The 19,903-nt window shown below is 45.5% G+C and overlaps 1 protein-coding gene across 1 annotated transcript in view; it reads left to right on the forward strand.

Moving 5' to 3' along the window:
- The first annotated feature begins 1,090 nt into the window (after nt 1–1,090).
- Nucleotides 1,091–19,903, forward strand: part of Cwh43 (cell wall biogenesis 43 C-terminal homolog) — a 51,121-nt gene continuing 32,308 nt past the window's right edge. The window contains exons 1-9 of the mRNA XM_051170645.1: nt 1,091–1,165; nt 2,743–2,934; nt 6,260–6,380; nt 7,173–7,327; nt 8,805–9,006; nt 10,292–10,380; nt 11,353–11,610; nt 15,408–15,533; nt 16,287–16,366. Of these exons, the coding sequence (XP_051026602.1) occupies nt 1,111–1,165; nt 2,743–2,934; nt 6,260–6,380; nt 7,173–7,327; nt 8,805–9,006; nt 10,292–10,380; nt 11,353–11,610; nt 15,408–15,533; nt 16,287–16,366 (1,278 nt within the window). The 5' untranslated portion in view covers nt 1,091–1,110. The remainder of the gene's footprint in view (nt 1,166–2,742; nt 2,935–6,259; nt 6,381–7,172; nt 7,328–8,804; nt 9,007–10,291; nt 10,381–11,352; nt 11,611–15,407; nt 15,534–16,286; nt 16,367–19,903) is intronic.

Raw genomic sequence — 19,903 nt, forward strand, 5'->3', positions numbered from 1 at the left:
ACAACTACAGTCTTAGAGCCTGTATGAGTTGGTTTTTGTACATGGTACGAAGTAGGGGTTCAGCTTTATCTTTTCCCACTCGAGTAGTTAATTGTCCTGTGGTCATTTGCTGGAAAAACTATGTCCCAGGTAACTGTCTTGTCAAGGTTATGAAAACTCTCTTGATGCCAGATGAAAGCTTTCTGGTGGTTTTAATTTATTCCGTAAATATACCCAGCTATCTCTTAGTTCAAAGCGGTCGTGGACTTGTAACAATAAGCATTGGTGGGCACCCTAGCGTAGTTCACCTGCTCTATTATTTAGAATGTCTCCCACTTTAGTTTTTGTCCAGGATGCAACTAACATTTCTTGACTTGTGTTTACTACCAAAGCTAAAAATAAAAAAATGATGATGATGATGATGATAATGGTGATAATAATAATAATAATAATAATAATAATAATAATAATAATAATAATAAAAAATAATGTCAGGTGTTTGACGTGCAGTCATTCGATAGGAAGAGGATGGAGCCTATTACTGTTTGGGAGTAAGTCTGCAGCTCTCTTCTCAAATTCCAGACACAGCATTTTGGACTCCAATTGCTCACCAATTGGAGCAGAGGATGACCTTGAACCCCGGTCCCCATCTCCTGAATGCTGGGGTGTCAGGTATACACCACCAAGCCCTGTCTGCACAGTGCAGAGGATGAACCCAAAGTTGAGTGCATTTGAGGTAAGTACTCTACCAAGCGCTCTGCATCCTGTACCGATGAGTTTAGATTAAACAACCGATTTGGGTTGTTCCCTTCCTCCGGGGCCCCAGCAACTGGTCCATCTATGAGTTCTCTCGTGAAGGTGTGTGTGTGTGGGCGTCTGGGATGGGGACCAGCCGACATTAGAACGTACAGGTTGTACTGGGGTGGCCCGTTTCCAGCAGCGCTGAAGGCACAGGTGGCGTTGGGCGGGGCGGAGCGCAGGTGTGTCAGGGAGAAAGTGCTGCACCCTGCCTGGACTCCCTCGGCCGCCTCAGACCGGCGGCGAGCCACTAAGTGACACCGAGGAGGCTAGCTGGGTAGACCCCGCAGGGAACGTGGGGTGCGCAGTGGGGATCGCCTTCGCGGCTTTCGGATGGCCGCAGCCATGCCAGGCTTGTGGAGAGCAATTGCCTTGGAGACCCTTCTGGGTAAGTCGAGGCTGTCCTGGTGCACACTGGCTGGGTTTGTTCCTTCACGGCGGTGGGTGGTGGTGGTGGTGGTGGCAGAGCCCGGAGAAGAGGCCTGGCAGGGCCGGGAATGGAGATGCTTATCGCGCGCTACGTGGAAGGGAAGGGGACCAGACCCAGATGGAAGTTCCCAGGCCCGCAGCTCCTTTACTGTCTTGGGGTAGCATGGAGGGCTCTTCCTGCGTCTGCGTAGATCCTGGGCAGTCCCGGGACCGTGACTATCTTCAAGTCTATCTTAATACAGCTTAGTACTGAACTTAGCTTTCCCAAGGAAAGGGCACCTGTGTAACCCAGGGGCAGTAGGTGAGCACCCATGGGAAACTTCTTTGGCTTTGGCCCCCTGCTTGAGTGGTCTTAGTAGCTTCGAGTATACTACTAATGTGCGCGTCTGATTTTAGTCTCGTGGGCTCATTTAAGCCGTTTTTCCACGAAATCTCGAGGATTTAGTATTCTGATTTAGTAATTCTGTGGGAGATGCATACGCAAACTCTTGAATTCTCAGGGAAACTTTTGGGAAATGGCTAGGTCCTGCGGTTCATTTTGAAGCAAGCATCGTTCTGGCCTGTGGAGGGCGCTCTCCTCAGAACGAGAGCTTCTGGGAGCAGCTTGTCTAGGGAGAGATTGAAATTCTTTTTTTTTTTTTTTTTCCTTCTGTTCTCCTGGTGCCTTGTAAATTGGGAGGTGTGAAGTGACTCACACCAAGTTCCTCCCGGAGGCTTGATCTCATCTGAGAGCCCGTGAAGTGGAGAGTCCTGCAGATTAGTAGCCTGAGGGATTTAGGTAAAAGTGCGCTGCTGGGGTCCAAACTCTCTGTGACACTTACTGCTAGGGCACCACTGAGCCAGGCAACCACTGAGCTTTCAGGTTCTGGGGCTTTGTGTTGTTTGGCCCCAACTGTTTCACCTTTGGTAAGGTGGTGTATACCACCTTAGGGGTATACATTGGTCTCATAGGATTGTGAGTTGAATGAAGAATAAGATATTTGGTTAAAACCCAGCTTAGCCGGGCATAGCTTTAATTATCATTACTGTCTAAGGTCACACAGCCTGTGCCACAAAAGTGCCTCTGATTTCAGATGTTTCACTCCCCAGCCCTGCCCAGTAAGGGCTGGCTTAAGATTTGTCTACCCACAAGAAAAAGTCTGTTGCTTAACTACAGGGCTTGAGTCTATAGGTTGGGGTAGGTGGAGGGAGCGCTACTTCTTTAGTTTTATATTTCTCACTGCATATGTATGGGCTGAAATAGGTGAGAGTATATTATCAATTAGAATCGTGACAGAAAGCCAATTTCATCTCGGATGGTCCAGCCTGTGACATCTTACTAAACGGACGGTTGCAAGACTGCATAATTACAGGAACAAACAAGAGATGCAAACGAGCTCACAACAGTTTTCCTCCACCATGCCTGCAGGGAAAGGGGAGGAGTCTCTTACCAACACCCAGCTGAAGCCAGAGGCAGGAAATTCGGAGCGTGTACCTCCGCGGGCTGCCGCTAGGAACTAAACTGGAGTCACATTCTCTCTTAAACGTTTTTCACAGGCTACGTCTCTTGGTCTCTCTACCACGGCCTGGGACCCATGATCTATTACTTTCCCCTGCAAACGCTGGAACTCACCGGGCTGGAACTGTTCGGCATAGCCTTTCTCTCTCCGATACTCCTAACACTTCCTCCGTTCTGGAAACTAGTAAATAAGAAGTGGACGCTCTCTCTGCTGAGAATCATCACTGTTGGTAAGGTCTCAGTGTCTGAGATTCCTCTGTTCGTCAAAAGCAAAATAGTGTAGACTGCTCATCGCATGAGAAACGGTTAACTTAAAAAAAAAAAAAATCACCAGTTTCCTTACTATTGCCTCAGGAAAAAAAAAAGTAGCAAAATTGGAAAACTATACTGAGTTAATGCGTCTCTTTTTCTTAACATCTCTGCCTGACTGGAAAAATCTAAAATTCACTGGAATAAGGAGGGAAAAAGGTAGCTTGGAGAACAGGGCAACTGTGCCAAGACTTAGAAATGACGAGAAAGATGGCTCCGTGGAACTGCATAAGAAATAAGAATTATGTTTCAGAAACATCACAGCATTCGGACAGACAGCAGGTGAAAGCTATTCGAACTGTGTTTACTCAGTTGCTGATTCCCATGGTTTCAATAAAGCAATACTAAAAGACCAAAATGCATGAGAAAGCTAGCAGAACCCGGGGCGTGGTCCCTGGAAAGGAAACATAATCAGGTCCTTAAAGTACAATAAAACGGAGCCATCAGAATGGCTCAGTAGTAGGTCAGGGCGTTTGCTGCCAAGCCTCACCACCTGCATTCTATCCCTGCTTCCAACTGGTAGAGAGAGCAAGAGCCGATGCCCACAAGTTCTTTCACCTCTACACAAGGCGTTCGCGCACACAAGCTGACATACCTTCACACACTCACATGTGTGTGCACACACAACAAGCAAATACATGTAATAAAATGTAAAAATAATAAAACATGGCATTAATGATATACGGATAGTTATATCCTCACAAATGGGTTGGCAGAGAAAAAAAACATATAACACTGTACTATAAGGGTGGGAAACAGGTACTTGTGCCTGTCTGGTGGGTATCTAAGTCAGCACCGACTGTATGGAGGCCAATTTAGCAGCATTTTACCCAAACTGCACATCCATACAAAGTTTTTCCTTCAGTAACCCCACAAGGACTGGGTCCTATAGACTCACCTACATATACATATGTTGAATATATGAATCATTGCAGGGCTATTTACAATGGTAGTACAGAAACGACCCCAATGTCATCTCTAAAAGGATGGATTAAATAATCGATAATTATGAGTCTTGGAAAATTATGTGGCTACAGAGAGGGAGTATTATTAATAAATTCAAAAGGGAGGGCAATGTGAGCTCGAAACTGCTTGGAGCTCAGCTGAAAGCCGAGATGTTTCACCTTCCTGCTGCAGCCCTGGCAGGCTTCTTTGGGCCTTTCTTAGGGATTTGTTGGTGAGTTGGCCTGGGCAGATGCATCTGGAAGCTGATGTGTCACATTTCTAGCAGCAGTGTTTGGAGTCCCGAGGAAAGCAGACCAGCCCCTTGCTCTCCCTGTCCTTGTAGAAACCAGGGCACAGAGTAGCGAGTTCTGAGATTTCCCGTGAAGGCGTCAAGCTTCTTACTTTTTTTTAGAGCCAGGGTTCAGAAGCAATAGTGGGAGAGACTCCTGGAAACTTCTCTTTGCCAAGATGGTGTCCACCAGGTGATGGGAGTGAAGCCGTCTGCCTGGTACTGACCGCAGGACCTGCTTGGTTGGAACTGCAGCAGGCTTATGGTTTCTCTGTATGAGTCATGTGGCCTTGGCCTTGTAAGACCTGGTTTCTTATTACATTTCAAACTGGCTTTTATGGCAGGATTTTCTCTATGACACCATGCATGGGGAGTATGGGTATAGTCTTTGTGTGGCCTTTCTTATTGCTGTGTTTCTGCCTTATAACTGGCTTTTATGGCAGGATTTTCTCTATGACACCATGCATGGGGAGTATGGGTATAGTTTTTGTGTGGCCTTTCTTGTCACAGTGTAGGGATACAACCCATCACGACAAGGAAGGTGAGACACCTGTTTAGGTGAAGGTGAGTGAGTCTTACCGACACAATGAATGCGCCCTAGAAGCTCCCTCACAGGTGCTCTGGAGTTTGTCTTTTAGGCCACGGTAGATCCTGTGGTTTGGCAACCAGTATTGCCCATCATGGCACTAGTGATGACTCTCCCTGAGTTGCTGCCCCTAACCACCTTCCTTCGTGAAAACCCAGCTCCCCGAGTGGAAGAAGAGCTACAGAAATGGGTAGGCAGTGGGCTGGAGAGATGGCTCAGTGGTTAAGAGCACCGTCTTCTCTTCCAGAGGACTCAAGTTCAATTCCCAGCACCCACATGGCAGCTCACAACTGTCTTTAACTCCAGTTCAAGAGGATCTGACACCCTCACACAGACATGCAGGCGGAACACCAATGCACATAAAAATAAATAAATCTTAAAAAGAAAAGAAATGGGTACGTGGAGAAGTCAGAGTTGAGGATGGAGGACAAAGAGGCCATCTCTGCCAAGTGCTTGGTGACTACTGGGCACAGCTGATGCTCTACAGAGGCTGCGCTGGGCCATGATTTGCTTTGAAACCCCCTGTATTCACCCCCTGACTGTTACGTGTACTCTCATCTCAAGACACCTCAAGTATTTAAATTAATCAACATGCAATTAACTATACAAAACTAATTTATATTTATTAATCTAGATTATTTTTGACCATAAATATCTTCACTCATGCAGATAGCAAAAAAAAAAAAAAAAAAGGACAGACAATACCAAGTACTGGTGAAAATGTGGAACAACAGAGTTTCCATGTGTTGTTAATTGATATGTAAGAAATGTAAAGTGGCATGGCTGCTCTGGGAAACCATTTGGCAGAGCCTTGCACCTTGTCGTATTGTCTAGAAACATGCAAACATATGTTTGTACAGGAACTTGTATAGGTGTTCCTAGCAGCGTCATTCAGTTCAGACGAAGAAACAACCAAGCCTTTCAGCTGACAAATGGATAAACAAAACACAGTTTATTTATGCAGTTGGGATATTATTTAGTCAAAAAGGAATGAAGGCCTACATCTAGGCTACCATATGGAAATATCTTGAAAGCATTATGCTGAGGGAAAGAAGCCAACCACACAGGGCCACATACTGTGAGATTATACTTATGTGAAATTCTCCAGACTGGAAAAATCCATGGAGACCGAAGGCTAGTGTTTGCTAGGGGTGTGTGGGTGGGAGAGGAGCGATGCTAATGAGAAAGGGAATTCTTTTGGGGCGGAGAGAATGTTCTGAAATTAGTGGTGTTAGCTGACAACTCTGTGCCGCAAACCTATTAAGTTGTATGCTTTAACAAGGTGAACCTTATGTGAGAATCCCAGCAAAACAAAGGATGTGTACAGCTGTATGTTATCTCTATTGTGCCAGACACACTTATCAAGTGTAGACTGTCAGGTGCCAGGGCACGCTTGCCAGCTCACCTCTCCTTTCTCTGTTTGTAGGCAGCATAGCCTCCTTTGAGGCTCCAAATGCCAAGCTGCGGCTGGTGGTCCTTGCACTTGGTGTGTCTTCTTCACTGATAGTGCAGGCTGTGACCTGGTGGTCAGGAAGTGGACTGCAAAGGTATGACTCACGTCGTATGTACCTGTAGACAAACAGGTACGACCAGTCCCCGGGGGGAATGTTCTGACCATTGGTTTCAGTGCAGTTTTCCCTTTCACGGGGCCTTGGAGAAGTTTTGTTTCCTTTTCAAAAAACAAAGGTTCAAATTCTTGCCGTCGATCTCATTTTGTTTTCTTGGTATGAAGGGCCAAACCGAGGCATTGTGCATATTCAGTATTCTTCCTGCTGTTTTGCTCTACTTCCAGCCCCAATACAGTTTAAACATTTTAAAAATTAGATGTATTTTTTTAAAGATTTTATTTGTGTGTGTGTGTGTGTGTGTGTGTGTGTGTGTGTGTGCAGTGTACATGCATGTGTAGAGCTCAGAGGACAGCTTGCTGTAATGGGTTCTCTCCTTTCACTACATGAGTCCCAGGAATCCTACTCAGGTAGCCAGGTTTGGCAGCAAGTACCTTAACATGCTAAGGCATCTCTCTGGTCTCATGGGCAACACAAATTGGACTTGGTATGGGTTTTTTGGGGGGTGTGGGTGAGGAGGGAGGGTAGATCTGTGAAGAATGGAAAGCAAGTGTGATCGGGGTACATTGTATGAAATTCTCAAGTAATTAATAAAATATATTTTTTTTTTGGAAAAGTATTATAAGATGCATAGGCACTGGACTCTAAAGTAAAGAGCATCAGTGAAGATGTCCAGCAAGGCAACTGCAGACCCACATTCTGGGTAACCAATCCACAGCGGGTGTAGTACGTCGAGTCCACACTTTGTCTTTAATAAGCTATTTTCACTTCCAGGTACCTCAGAATCTGGGGGTTCATTTTGGGACACATTCTCCTCCTTGTCCTCCGCATATGGTACACATCGTTAAACCCAATTTGGAGTTCTCAGATGTCCAACAGAGTAATATTGGCATTGAGTGCCATTGCTGTGTTTGACTGCATCGGGACAGGTAAGGACAGACTCAGCTTACCCAGGGTGGCGGCTTCTGACTCCAGCCTGTGCAGTAGCACATCTGAAGAAGAGCTCTTCTCTTCACTGGTGCTGGGAATCGAACCAGGACCTCGTGCAAGCTAGGCAAGCACTCTACAGACTAAGTTAACGTTGTGAAAATTGCTTTTCTGCACTGTTGCTCCGTTCCAACCTTTCCTCCTGTTGAGCAGACACAGACGATGGGCCCCATTCCTTGCCAGGGCAGACATGGCTGGCACAAAGACACAGGTGTGAGGTGCCCATGTGTCCATCGGGGACTCAAGCACATCCTGTCCTTCAACTCGGCTTGCCTCTGTTTCTTCCCATTTCTCTGCACAGGATGGGAGTCTCCATTCTCTGTATCCTGTATGTCCAGACTTCAGACCCTTCGCGTCTCTAATACAGCGGGTGTTCTTTGACTTTCTCTTTGAAGATGTATCTGTATGGGGTCCTAGGGGCTAGAAACACTTAGCACAGCCCACTGCATTTTATCCAATACATACAGCTTAGATGAGCCCTCTCTCTGGACTCCCAGCTTGATCCTTAGGTCCTTGATTTCTCTCTGTCCTCATCAACCCACTCCTGCCTCTTCCCCTCCCCAAACTTTCCGCCTACTCCTTCCTCTGACCTCGCTCTTGTCAGAATAACTTTCTTCTTCTCAGTAAAATTAGGCCACCAGTCCCACAGGTAGACCCCAGGGTTGCCCTTCTGTCCCATAGAAGCCTTCTCCCGTGGAAGTCTCTCCAGTAAGCTCTTGTGTGAGTACAAAGGAATCCTCCTGCCAGCATTGCCTCCCATGGCCCCAATTTAGCATGTGAAGTTGTGGCTTTGACCAGTCTCTTGCTAAAAGTGCTCAGGATCAGGCCTTCACGACACCTAGTTAGGAAGGCACACTGCCTTATGTCAATGTCAGTTTCTCTTTATTGACCGTGTGGTCTTGGGCCAGGTAGTTGATCTCTCTGGGCTTGCATTCTACCCTGTAAAATGGGCTTAGTAATGGAGCAGACCTCAAAACAATCAGTCAAAGTGCGGAGAGTCGTGGACAGGAATAGGGGCTCTCATGGCCGAGGCAAATCATCACGCAATGATCTGGGTTCCCAGAATGTTCTTTTCATGAGGTCTTTGCGCTAGGATGTTGGCGATCGCTTGTTCTCTGGAGATACACGGAACCTTTTCCTGCCCATACTTCTGTCACTCGTTTTTTTTGTAGCTTTCTGCAGTTTTACTTGACAGTTTTACCTGCTCCCTTCTACACCACTCCGTAGCTAGGCAGAAGTGATCCCTCCCATCGCATAGCTTGGGCACAGTCACCTTCTTACTTGGTGATCTCCCCTCTCCTACAGCGGGCTTCTTGAAGCCATGGGCCGTTTCCAATCGCCAAGAGTCCGGTAAAAAAGAGAAAGGCTGCACTCCCTTTGCCCTTCGTCTTTCCCTCTTTCCTTTTTTAAAAATTCTAGGTGGCGACTACGGTAACCCCGAGGGGAAGAAACCCAGTGAGGTAGCCAAGGGCCCAGGCTCTCCATCCAGTTGGCTGTTGCCAGGTGCTGCCTTCGGGAGCCTGCTGTTCCTCACTCACTGGATCTTTGGAGAGGTCTCTATTGTTTCCAGATGGGCAGTGAGTGGTCATCCCCACCCAGGGCCTGATCCGAACCCATTCGGGTGAGTTTGGCTCCATTCCCTGTGAGGAGGAGCCACCAGGGTGTCCGCTTTGTACTGGAGGCTTGTGGGAAAGCTGAAGGCTCTATCAGTCCCCACGTTCCCGGATGGGAGGTGTGAGGCATCCCTTGCCTGTGGCGGGGAAGGCGTGGCGTCTGTCTGCTGGTCATTCTTTTCCGTCCCTCCAGTGTCATCACTGGGTGCTTGTTAGACAGATCACGGTGTCACTAGGAGCCAGGACTCTTTCCCATGGTCTCTCCTGCAGATGGGCAAGAAGGTATTGCTTTCTTCACAAACTTAAGAGGATAACACAGGCGACAGTCCTAAATCCGTGCCTGGTGTGTCGCAAGTGCTGACTTTGAAATCAGATTTCAGCTACTTATGTTGCAGCTCCCATTGTTGTGGGTCTCCACTCAAGTTTACTTCATTTATTTATTTATTTTTAATGTATATGAATGTTTTGCCCACATGCCTATCTGTGCAACACGTGTGTGCCGGAAGCTGGTGGGGGCCACAAGAGGGTGTCTGATTCTTCGGAACTGGAGTTAGAGATGTTTGTGAGGCTCCACGTGGATCCTGGGAACCAAACCCTGGTCCTCTGCGAGAGCGTTGAGTCTTCTTAACCGCGGAGACATATCTCCAGCCCACCTTTTAAATTCTTCCTCCTGTTTTTATTTTTAAAAAATTAGCAAAACAATGAAATATCTTGTGGTAGTTAAAAATTAGGAAAAAAAAAAAAAACCTGTCAAACGGTCACTTATTTTAGCCACGAAGACACTACATAAAAGCAGCAGTGAGATAGGACAAAGGTAGAAAAAGAGGGAAACCGAACAAATGCCACCAGTGACTTTTGCTTTGGTCTTTGGCAGAGCTGTTTGAAATGTCAGGGGCTGCTGTGAGTTGTGACGTAAGAGCTGAAAATTCAATTGTTGTGCCTACGTGGACCAAGAGAGACTACGGGTGTCATTTGTTGGCTGTGTGGCTACAACCATGCTGTACTTTGCTTTATTTCATTTTTGGCACTGGGTATTGAGCCCAGAGTCTCCTGCATGCTAGGCGTATGCCCTTTCACTGAGCCTGAACGTCAGTCCTCCCTGAGTGTCCTGTGTACTGGCTCCCGGGGCTCCCGTCAGCGCTCCCTGAGTGTCCTGTGTACTGGCTCCCGGGGCTCCCATTAGACGGTCGTTTCATATCCACAGTGTGATATAAGTGGATGTAGCGAGAGGTGGCAGATAGACTTCTCATCTATGCTTGCTTGATTTTGTTTTTTATTTCCACTTATTTACAGAGGTGTGGTTCTGCTGGGCCTGGTAACTGGACTGATGCTTTCTGGCTCATCATGGCTTCATGATGCTGCGATAGCCTGGTGGGTGACAGGTATGTGGGACTCACCTTCAGATACACTGTCATCGCCCCAAACAGTGAAGTGTCTCCTTTGGATATCTTGAAGGATGCTAACAGAAAGATATATTGTCATTGGGTGGTAGTGGTGGCGCACGCCTTTAATCCCAGCACTTGGGAGGCAGAGGCAGGTGGAGCTCTGTGAGTTTGAGGCCAGCCTAGTGTACAGAGTGAACTCTAGGACATCTAAAAGCTGTCTCAAAACGTGTGTGTGTGTGTGTGTGTGTGTGTGTGTGTGTGTGTACATATATATTTTATGTAAGGCCAGATATGGATGGATCAAAGTTGATTTCACAGAAATTGGGACGAAGTTACATGACCTCAGTGTAGGCTCGACATTGGCTAAGTCACTGCCTGCCATGGACCAGGTAGAATGCACAGTCCTGACCCGGCAGGCTCTGGAGAACCAGTGAGCAGAGTGCAGACCTGCTCCAGCAGCGAAGCTGTCTCTGGAACCCTAATGGTGCCGTCTCTTGAGTTGGTGTGGTTGGAGAAGCCAGTGTGTATACTGCTGGGTAGCACTGAATATGTATAAAAAGATGGGCAAAAGTTACTTAGGAAGCGCCTTAGCAGAAATATTCTAGAAACCATGCGGATCCTGTGTTTCCTACTGATTTGCATCTGGATGGTTGTATTTAATAAACATGGTTCCAGTTTTGCAAAGATGGTAAGGCTAGCAACTGCTGTGCCCACTCCTACCCCTTCCCAAAGGACAAGCATTGGCCTGAGATTTGCTGGACTGTTCTACTTCTAGGAGTGCCAGTGCCGCACTGTGACTTTGAGCAGACCACATTGAGCTGCCGTCCCTTGGTTTGCTTGGGAGTTGAGAGTCGAGTGGCCTTCTGGTCACCTGCTGTATACTGGTCATGCCACAAACTGTGCTGTTCTCTTGCCTGACTCATATTCTCTCTCTCCCTCTCCGCCCTCCCCCCCCCCCCTTACAACCAGGAGCCTCTTCGGCCATGGGTCTCCTTTACTTGCGCACATGGGCAGCAGCTGTTTCTGGATGTGTACTAGCAGTCTTCACGGGCTCCATGTGGCCTCAAGTGCTTGGACATCTTGTGAACTCAGGGACAAGCCCTGGGGGAGCCATGGCCACTGGCATGAGCCTTTATGTTCTAGAAGTATTTTTCTGTGCCTGGTGCACAGCTTTCAAGTTTGTTCCTGGAGGTGTCTATGCTAGAGAAAGATCGGATGTGCTTTTGGGTGAGTACAGGGAAACAGATCTGGTTAAGGGGACTGAGCCAAGTTCCCTAAGCCTGGCCAGGACTCAGCATCTTATATGATGGCTGGAAGCATCTGGCTGAGGACTCTGGCTGAGGAAAACCCGGAAGGATGTCTAAATTGTAATGAAAAAATAAGTTCCATCATTTGTTGCTCAAATTAAGTGCACTTCTACAATAGTCATTCATTCCTCTGCTGGCCTTTAAATTGAGTTGGTTTGCCAGACATGGTGGCACATGCATTTAATCCCAAGAGACAGGTGGATCTCTGTGAGTTCTGGGCTGGCTTAGTCTCTATACTAAGTTCCAGTTTGGCTAGGGTTACATAGTGCCTCAAATAAACAAGCAAATAAAATCAACCAGTTGAGGAAAAAAAATGTCTAAACCAAAGTAAAGCCTGTGTGTAAATTTTAGTGTTATAAATTCACCAAAATTAAATGTTCATAAGCTTATTTCACATTAATATTTTAAAAGTTACTTTCCTGGAAAAAAGGAAGTTACTCATTTATATCAGATATACAGAAAATCAACACTGTCAGTCTCTCTTTCTTCTTTTTGTGACATAGGCTTACTTTGTAGCCTAGGCTGGCCTGGAACTCACTCTGTTGATCAGGCTACCCTTGAACTCATGTGAATTTTTCTGTCTCAGCCTCCAAAATGCTGGGATTACAGGTGTGAGCCATTAGAACTGGCTACCACTTTAATATTGGATTAAAGCTTGTCAAGGCCTTTGACAGTAAAACCTTAGGTAACGGGGAGGCATTGTGCTCAGTTCTTCTTGCCCATGCTTTCAGTTTTATATTTGCCCATTTATTCTCATAAAAGTATTGTGCATGCACTATGCTCCTGGCATGGTGTCAGGGTCTGGAAATGAAAAGCACTTGGTACCAAAGAGTTTGCTGGAATGGGGGAAGGGACCACACATGGGTAAAACAGATACCAGAACATTTCCAGGGGGAGAGGCATGACTTCCACCCACATTCCACCACCTTCTCCCAGCACTGCTCCAACACCTTCTCCCAGCACTGCTCCACCACCTTCTCCCAGCACTGCTCTACCACCTTCTCCCAGCACTGCTCTATCACCTTCTCCCAGCACTGCTCTATCACCTTCTCTCAGCACTGCTCTATCACCTTCTCCCAGCACTGCTCACCACCTTCTCCCAGCACTGCTCTACCACCTTCTCCCAGCACTGCTCTATCACCTTCTCCCAGCACTGCTCTATCACCTTCTCCCAGCACTGCTCCACCCACCTTCTCCCAGCACTGCTCCACCACCTTCTCCCAGCACTGCTCCACCACCTTCTCCCAGCACTGCTCTATCACCTTCTCCCAGCACTGCTCACCACCTTCTCCCAGCACTGCTCACCACCTTCTCCCAGCACTGCTCTATCACCTTCTCTCAGCACTGCTCTATCACCTTCTCTCAGCACTGCTCTATCACCTTCTCCCAGCACTGCTCCACCCACCTTCTCCCAGCACTGCTCCACCACCTTCTCCCAGCACTGCTCCACCACCTTCTCCCAGCACTGCTCCCCACCTCCTCCCAGCACTGCTCCACCACCTTCTCCCAGCACTGCTCCCCACCTCCTCCCAGCACTGCTCCACCACCTCCTCCCAATACTGCTCCACCACCTTCTCCCAGCACTGCATCTCACACCCACCACTCTCCCAGCTCTGCTCTACCACCTTCTCCCAGCACTGCATCTCACACCCACAACCTTCCCCCAGCACTGCATCTCACACCCACAACCTTCCCCCAGTGCTGCATCTCACACCCACAACCTTCTCCCAGCACTGTATCTCACACCCACCACTCTCCCAGCACTGCATCTCACACCCACCGTCCTATCCCATGAGCTAGACATCTGCCAGGACAGGGTGCTCTGGAAAACTGACTGTTAAGTGAAACATGGTCTTCGAGGGAAAGCTTTTGAAAATTCCCCAGTTCGTCTAGTCTTGGCTAGAGCTCTCAACTCCTTAGAGGAATAGATAGCCATGACCCAAATCCTCCCACCGTCTCACCTCCCTATTCACCCAGCTTTACAATATTTCTCTTTACTAAACAAACAACCCACAGAAAAAGCATGGCGTCCCATTTGTGTGGACCAATCCCTCTGGGCATGCGACTCACCCTGGAGTGTGGCTGATATACCCAGTGTCACTCTGTTGAGGGAAACTGGCTTTTCCCTCTCCCAGTAGATAGCAATTGCAAACAGTCTGTTGGTTGCAGGTGGGACTTTATGCACACTTTCCCGCATTTTCCCTGCAGCTGCCTGGCTTTGCAAACTTGGTAACCCTTGTGGTTTCTTTCAGGTGGGTGTACTCTGTCCGACTCTGCTCTCTCCAGTGTCCTACCTTTCCCTTCCCCCAGCTTGCTCAGGGTGCTGCCAGGTGGAGGATGAGAGTGAAAGTAAAAGCTGTGCTGTGCCTAACTTTGATGCTTTGGAGCTCTGTCAATGGTGAGCTTTTCTAGGTCGTTCTTACTCATAGGACCATGAGAACATGATTTATATCAGCTTTGTACAAATGAGAACCTTCTTTAGTAAGAGTGCCATAGAAGCAAGGCAAGGAAAGTTGGTGATGCTGAGTAGCTTTCTAAAAAATGGACTTATTTGTTGTTAGGTTTTTTTGTTGCAAATTTCATATATTTTGATTATATTCTTTCTCCTCCCTTAACTCCTCCAAGACCTACCTCTCTACCTACCCGACTTTACATTTTTTCTCTCTATTAAAACAAACATAATAATAAAAAGACAAGCAAACAGTGCGCACAAAAAATCATGGAGTCTGATTTATGTTGGCCGCCACTATTAAGCACGATGCCTGCCTTGGATGTGTTCCATAGACCCAAGTGTCACTCCACTGAGAAAAACTGCTTTTCCTTTTCCTCGCTTCTGGGTTAGGGGAAGGACATTGTGCCTACTTCCCAGTCTCTGTGCTGGGGTTTTGTCTGGTTTGAACCTGTGCAGGTCTTATGCATGCTTCCACAGTCTCTGTGAGCTTATCTGGGAATCAATTCTATTGAGTCTGGAAAGCGCTGTTTCCTTGGAGTCATCCGTTTGCAGCATTTCTTCCCCCTTCTCTGCATAGCTCCTGAGCCTTGAGTGGAGGAGTGTGAAAAAGGGCATCTCTTTTAGGGCTGAGCACTGTGAAGCCCCTCATTCTCTGTGCATTGCTCGGTTGTGGGTCTCTGTGTTAACATCTTCTGCAAGAAGGAGCTCGTCTCATGAGGGTTGAGTGAGTGAGGTACTATCTATACATGTTAGGAGTCATGTTATTGCTATGACCATGTAGGATCTATACGTGTAGCGGTGTATCGTTAGGAGTCATGTTATTGCTATGACCGTCCAGCAGGGTAGTGGAAGTAGGCTTTCCTCTAGGACCCGTGACCTGTCTAGTGTCAGGTTCTTGGCCTAAGTGTCAGATATGGCCTTCACTTTATTGAGTGGACCTAAATGGTTGGTGACTCTCTTAACATCCGTGGACACACCTTGCAGCAGGCTGTTAGTGTCGTTCTCAGCCTCCAGCTCAGTGCCAGCTAGGTTTCCCCCATGCTATCCTCTGCAAAACAGTAAGTGCTCTTCATCACTGAGCCGTCTTTTTATTCCCAATTTCGTGCTCTCTCTCTCTCTCTCTCTCTCTCTCTCTCTCTCTCTCTCTTCCTCTCTCTAAGATCTATTAATTTTTTATGATACTGAGTATTGAAACTTTGGCCTCACATTTTAGCACTGGGTTATATTGGTTCCCTCTTTCCCCCCCCCCCCCTCTCTCTTAACAGGGACCATAATGGTAATTATTGGATTGAGTATGCTGTTTGGACCTAAAAGAAACCTTGACTTTCTTCTTCAAACAAAAAACAGTCCTAAAGTGCTTTTGAGAAGGAGTGAAAAATACATGAAACTTAGTAAGTACCTCTACCTCTTTGTTGGCTTCTGCCCTGATTCTCCTTGAAGCGTTGTCTAATATGGTCTATCTATTGCCCATTGGGTTTTTCTCATTCATTAAATTATATATTTTTATTTCTATTTTTAAAACATTCACTTTATTTTATGTATGTGATTGCTCACCAGCATGTATGTTTGTGCACCACATGCATGCCTGGTGCCCATGGAAGCAGATCCCTTGGAACTAGAGTGATAGACAGATGTAGGTTCTCACACTGTGAATCAAACCTCTTAACTGCCGAACCATCACTCTACCTCTATTTTTTTTTTTTAAAGTCTGCTTTATTTCTTTACAAATGTCCCTGATTATTTTGTTTTTAGCCTTACACTCCACAGACACTCTTTGGCATGCCTTCTTCTTTTTAAACACACTAGGCATATTCACTTTATATCTTGAGTCTTAAATTTCTGACATCTAACGTCTTTGTGTGCTTGGCTCTTCAGCATGTTTTTTCCTATTGTTTTTGTACCCACAAAAATAATTTTTCTTGTGTATTCTGTAATTTATTTTTACTTTATGTTCACTGCTCTTGAGATGGTCTCAGGGAATGTTCTTTAAAACTTTGGTTTATAAAGTATGGTTATGTATATATGTCCTACACAGACTCCCTGGCCAATAGATATAATGTTGAAAAGGTTATTTAAAAATTTTAATTTCTTTTTAATGTTTCTTCTTTATTTTTCTTTCTTTCTTTTTTTTTTTTTTTACTTAGCTTTGTGGCTGCTTGTTGGTGTTGGGTTATTGGGATTAGGACTACGAAACAAAACCTATGAGAGGAAGTTAGGCCAAGGGGTAAGTAATTAATATTTTTGAAATGAATTTTACTATATATTTTTATATATGTACACACACATATGTATATGTATATAATAATCTGTCTTCTTTCTCTGTGTTTTCTTTTTCCTTTTTTGTTAAATTTTTCACCTAGCATATAAAGTAATAGGTTTCATTATAAAATTTGCATGCATGCTTATAGATATTCACTCCAATTACTTATTTTTGTCTCTCTGTCTTTTCTTTTGGATAACTTCTTCTCCTCACATAGTCTTCCCTTTTACTTTTAAAAACAAAAGTTTTATTTATTTATTATCATGTATACAGTGCTGTCTGCATGTACCCCTGCAGGCCAGAAGAGGACATCAGATCACATTATAGATGGTTTTGAGCCACCATGTGATTGCTAGGAATTGAACTCAGGACCTCTGGAAGTGCAGTCAGTCCTCTTCACCAGTGAGCCATCTCTCCAGCCCCCCTTTTACTTTTATATTGTTCAAATATATATATGACTTTATATATATTACATATATCTAGATTATGAATATAAGGGGAAATATGATATTTATTTTTTGAATCTAGCTGATGGTCTCTAGTTGTATCCATTTTCATGCAAATGACACAATTTCACTTTTTATTAATTAGCTAATTAATTAATTAACTTTCCATCTCAACTGCAATTTCTTTTCCCTTCTGTCCTCCGAGTCCCCGTCTGCCCCATCCCCCACTTCTCCTTCTTTTCTCTTCAGGAAAGGGGAGGCCTCCCCTGGATATCAACCAGTTCTGACATGAAGCTGCAGCAAGACTAGCCTTATCTCCTCCTGTTAAGGCTGGATGAGGCAACCCAGTAGGAAGAAAGGGTCCAAAAGACAGGCAACAAGTCAGAGACAGCCCCTCCTGCTGTTAGGAGTCCCACAGGAAGACCAAGCTGCACATCTGTTACACATGTGAGGAGGGCTTAGGTCAATCCTATGCATGCCCTCTAGTTGGTGGTTCAGTTCCAGTGAACTTTTATGGACCCAGAGAGTTGATTCTGTTGGTCTCTCTGGCCCCTACACTCCTTCCTCTCTGTCTCCTACAGGAGTCCCTATATTCCACCTACTGTTTGGCCGTGTGTCTCTGCAGTCGATTCCATCAGTGGCTGAGTGAAGCTCTTCTGATGGGGGTTTTTGCTTGGGTCCTGTTGGCAAGGGACGTGAGCATCGTTGATAGTGTCAATTATAGGTTTCCTCGCATGGGTCTCAAGCTGGGACAGTCATTGGATGGCCATTCCCTCAATTTCTGGTCTATCTTTACTCGTGCAAATCTTGCAGGCAGGACAAATTGTAGATTGAAGCTGCAGTACGTTTTGTCCCTGGGTTGGTGTCCCAGTTCCTCCATTGGAAGTCTTTGCTGGTTACAGGCGATGACTGGTTCAGGCTCCGTATCCCCATTGCTAGGACTCTTAGCTAGGGTCACCCTCATAGATTCCTGGGAGTTTCTATTACCCTGTGTTTCTAGCTTGTTCCAGAGATGCCCCCCTCACCATTCCAGTTGTCTCTCCCAGTACTAACTCCCCTACTCCCTCCCTGCCTGATTTTTCCTGCTCCCGTGCCCCATTCCCCTGCCACTCAGTGAGATTCCCACATCTCGCCTTGAGCCCTCCTTGTAACATATCATCTTTCAGTCTATTGATGGTAGCATGGTTATCCTTTACTTTAGCACTAATATCCACTTGTGAGTACATGCCATATTTGTTTTTTGGGTCTGGGTTACCTCACTCAGGATGAACTTTTCTAGATTTATACACTTGCCTGAAAATTCCATAATGTCATTGTTTTGAATAGCCGAGTAATGCTCCATTGTGCAAATGTATCACATTTTCTTTATCCATCCTTCAGTTGAGTGACGTATAGCTTGTTTCCGGTTTCTGGCTATTATGAATAAAGCTGCTACGAACATAGTTGAGCAAATGTCCTTGTTGTATAGTAGAGCGCCCAAGAGTGGTGTGGCTGGGTCTTGAGGTAGATCTATTCCCAATTTTCTGAGAAACCACCAAATTGATTTCCAAAGTGGCAGTACAAGTTTGACCTCCCGCTGACCCCCAGCAATAGAGGAGTGCTCCTCTTGCCCCACATTCTCACCAGAGCAAGATGTCACTTGAGTTTTTGATCTTAGCCATTCTGATAGGGGCTAGGATGGAAACTCAGAGTCGTTTGGTTTATGTTTCCCTGATGACTAAGGATGTCAAACATTTCTTTAAGTGCTTCCCAGCCATTAGAGATTCCTCTGTTGAGAATTCTCTGTTTAGATCTGTACCCCATTTAAAAAATTTTATTTTCATCTCATGTATGTTGGTATTTTGCCTGCATGGATGTCTGTGTAAGGGTGTCAGATATTCTAGAACTGGATTTACAGACAGTTGTGAGCTGCCATGTGGGAACTGAACCTGTGTTCCCTGGAGGAACAGTTGATGCTCTTAATCGCTAAGCCCCCTCTCTCTCTATTTCCCTGTACTCCATTTTTTTTTAGCTGGGCTATTTGGTTTGTTAATTTACAGTTTCTTGAGTTCTTAAATATTTTGAATACCAGCCCTCTGTTGGATTTGGAGTTGGTGAAGCTCTTTTGCCAGTCCATAGGCTGCTATTTTGTCCTTTTGACAATGTCCCTTGCCTTACAGAAGCTTTTCAGTTTCATGAGGTTCCATTTATTAATTGTTGATCTCAGAGCCTGCATGATTAGTGCTCCGTTCAGGAAGTTGTCTCCTGTGCCAATGCATTCAAGGCTATTCCCACCTTCTCTTCTATGAGGTTTAGTGTGTGTGCTTTTCTGTTGAAGTCTTTGGTCCACTTGGGATTTGAGTTCAGGATGATAAATATGGATCTATTTGCATTCTTCTACATGTACACATCCAGTTAGACCAGCACCATTTGTTGAAGATGCTTTATTTTCCCCCATTGCATAAATCTGTTTTTTTTTTTTTTGTAAAAAATCAAGTGCCCATAGGTGTCTAGGTTTATTTCTGGGTCTTCAATTTGATTCAATTGGTCACCCTGTCTATTTTTATTACAATGCCATGAAGTTTTTATTACTATTGCTCTGTAGTACTCTTCTTCAATTTCTTTCTTCAAAGACTTGAAGTTCTTGTCATACAGGGCTTCCACTTGTTTGGTTAAATGTACACCAAAATATTTTATATTATTTGAGGCTATTGTGAAAGGTGTTGTTTCCCTAATTTCTTTCTCAACCCATTTATTGTTTTTATATACTGATGTTTTAAAGTTAATGTTGTATCTAGCCCCTTCGCTGAGGGTGTTTATCAGCTGTAGTAATTCCCTGCTAGAATTTTTGGGGTCTGTTATGTATACTATCATAACATCTGCAAATGATGATACTTTGACTTCTTCCTTTCTAATTTGTGTTCTCTTGATCTCCTGTAACTGTCTTATTGCTCTAGCTAGAACTTCAAGTATTATATTGAATAGGTACAGAGTGGACAGCCTTGTCTTGTCTGTGAGTTTAGTAGAATTGCTTTAAGTTTCTCTCCATTTAATGTGATGTTGGCGTTCAGCTTGC

The sequence above is a fragment of the Acomys russatus genome, chromosome 28 (genome assembly GCF_903995435.1).
Source record: "Acomys russatus chromosome 28, mAcoRus1.1, whole genome shotgun sequence".
Classification (NCBI taxonomy): Eukaryota; Metazoa; Chordata; class Mammalia; order Rodentia; family Muridae; genus Acomys; species Acomys russatus.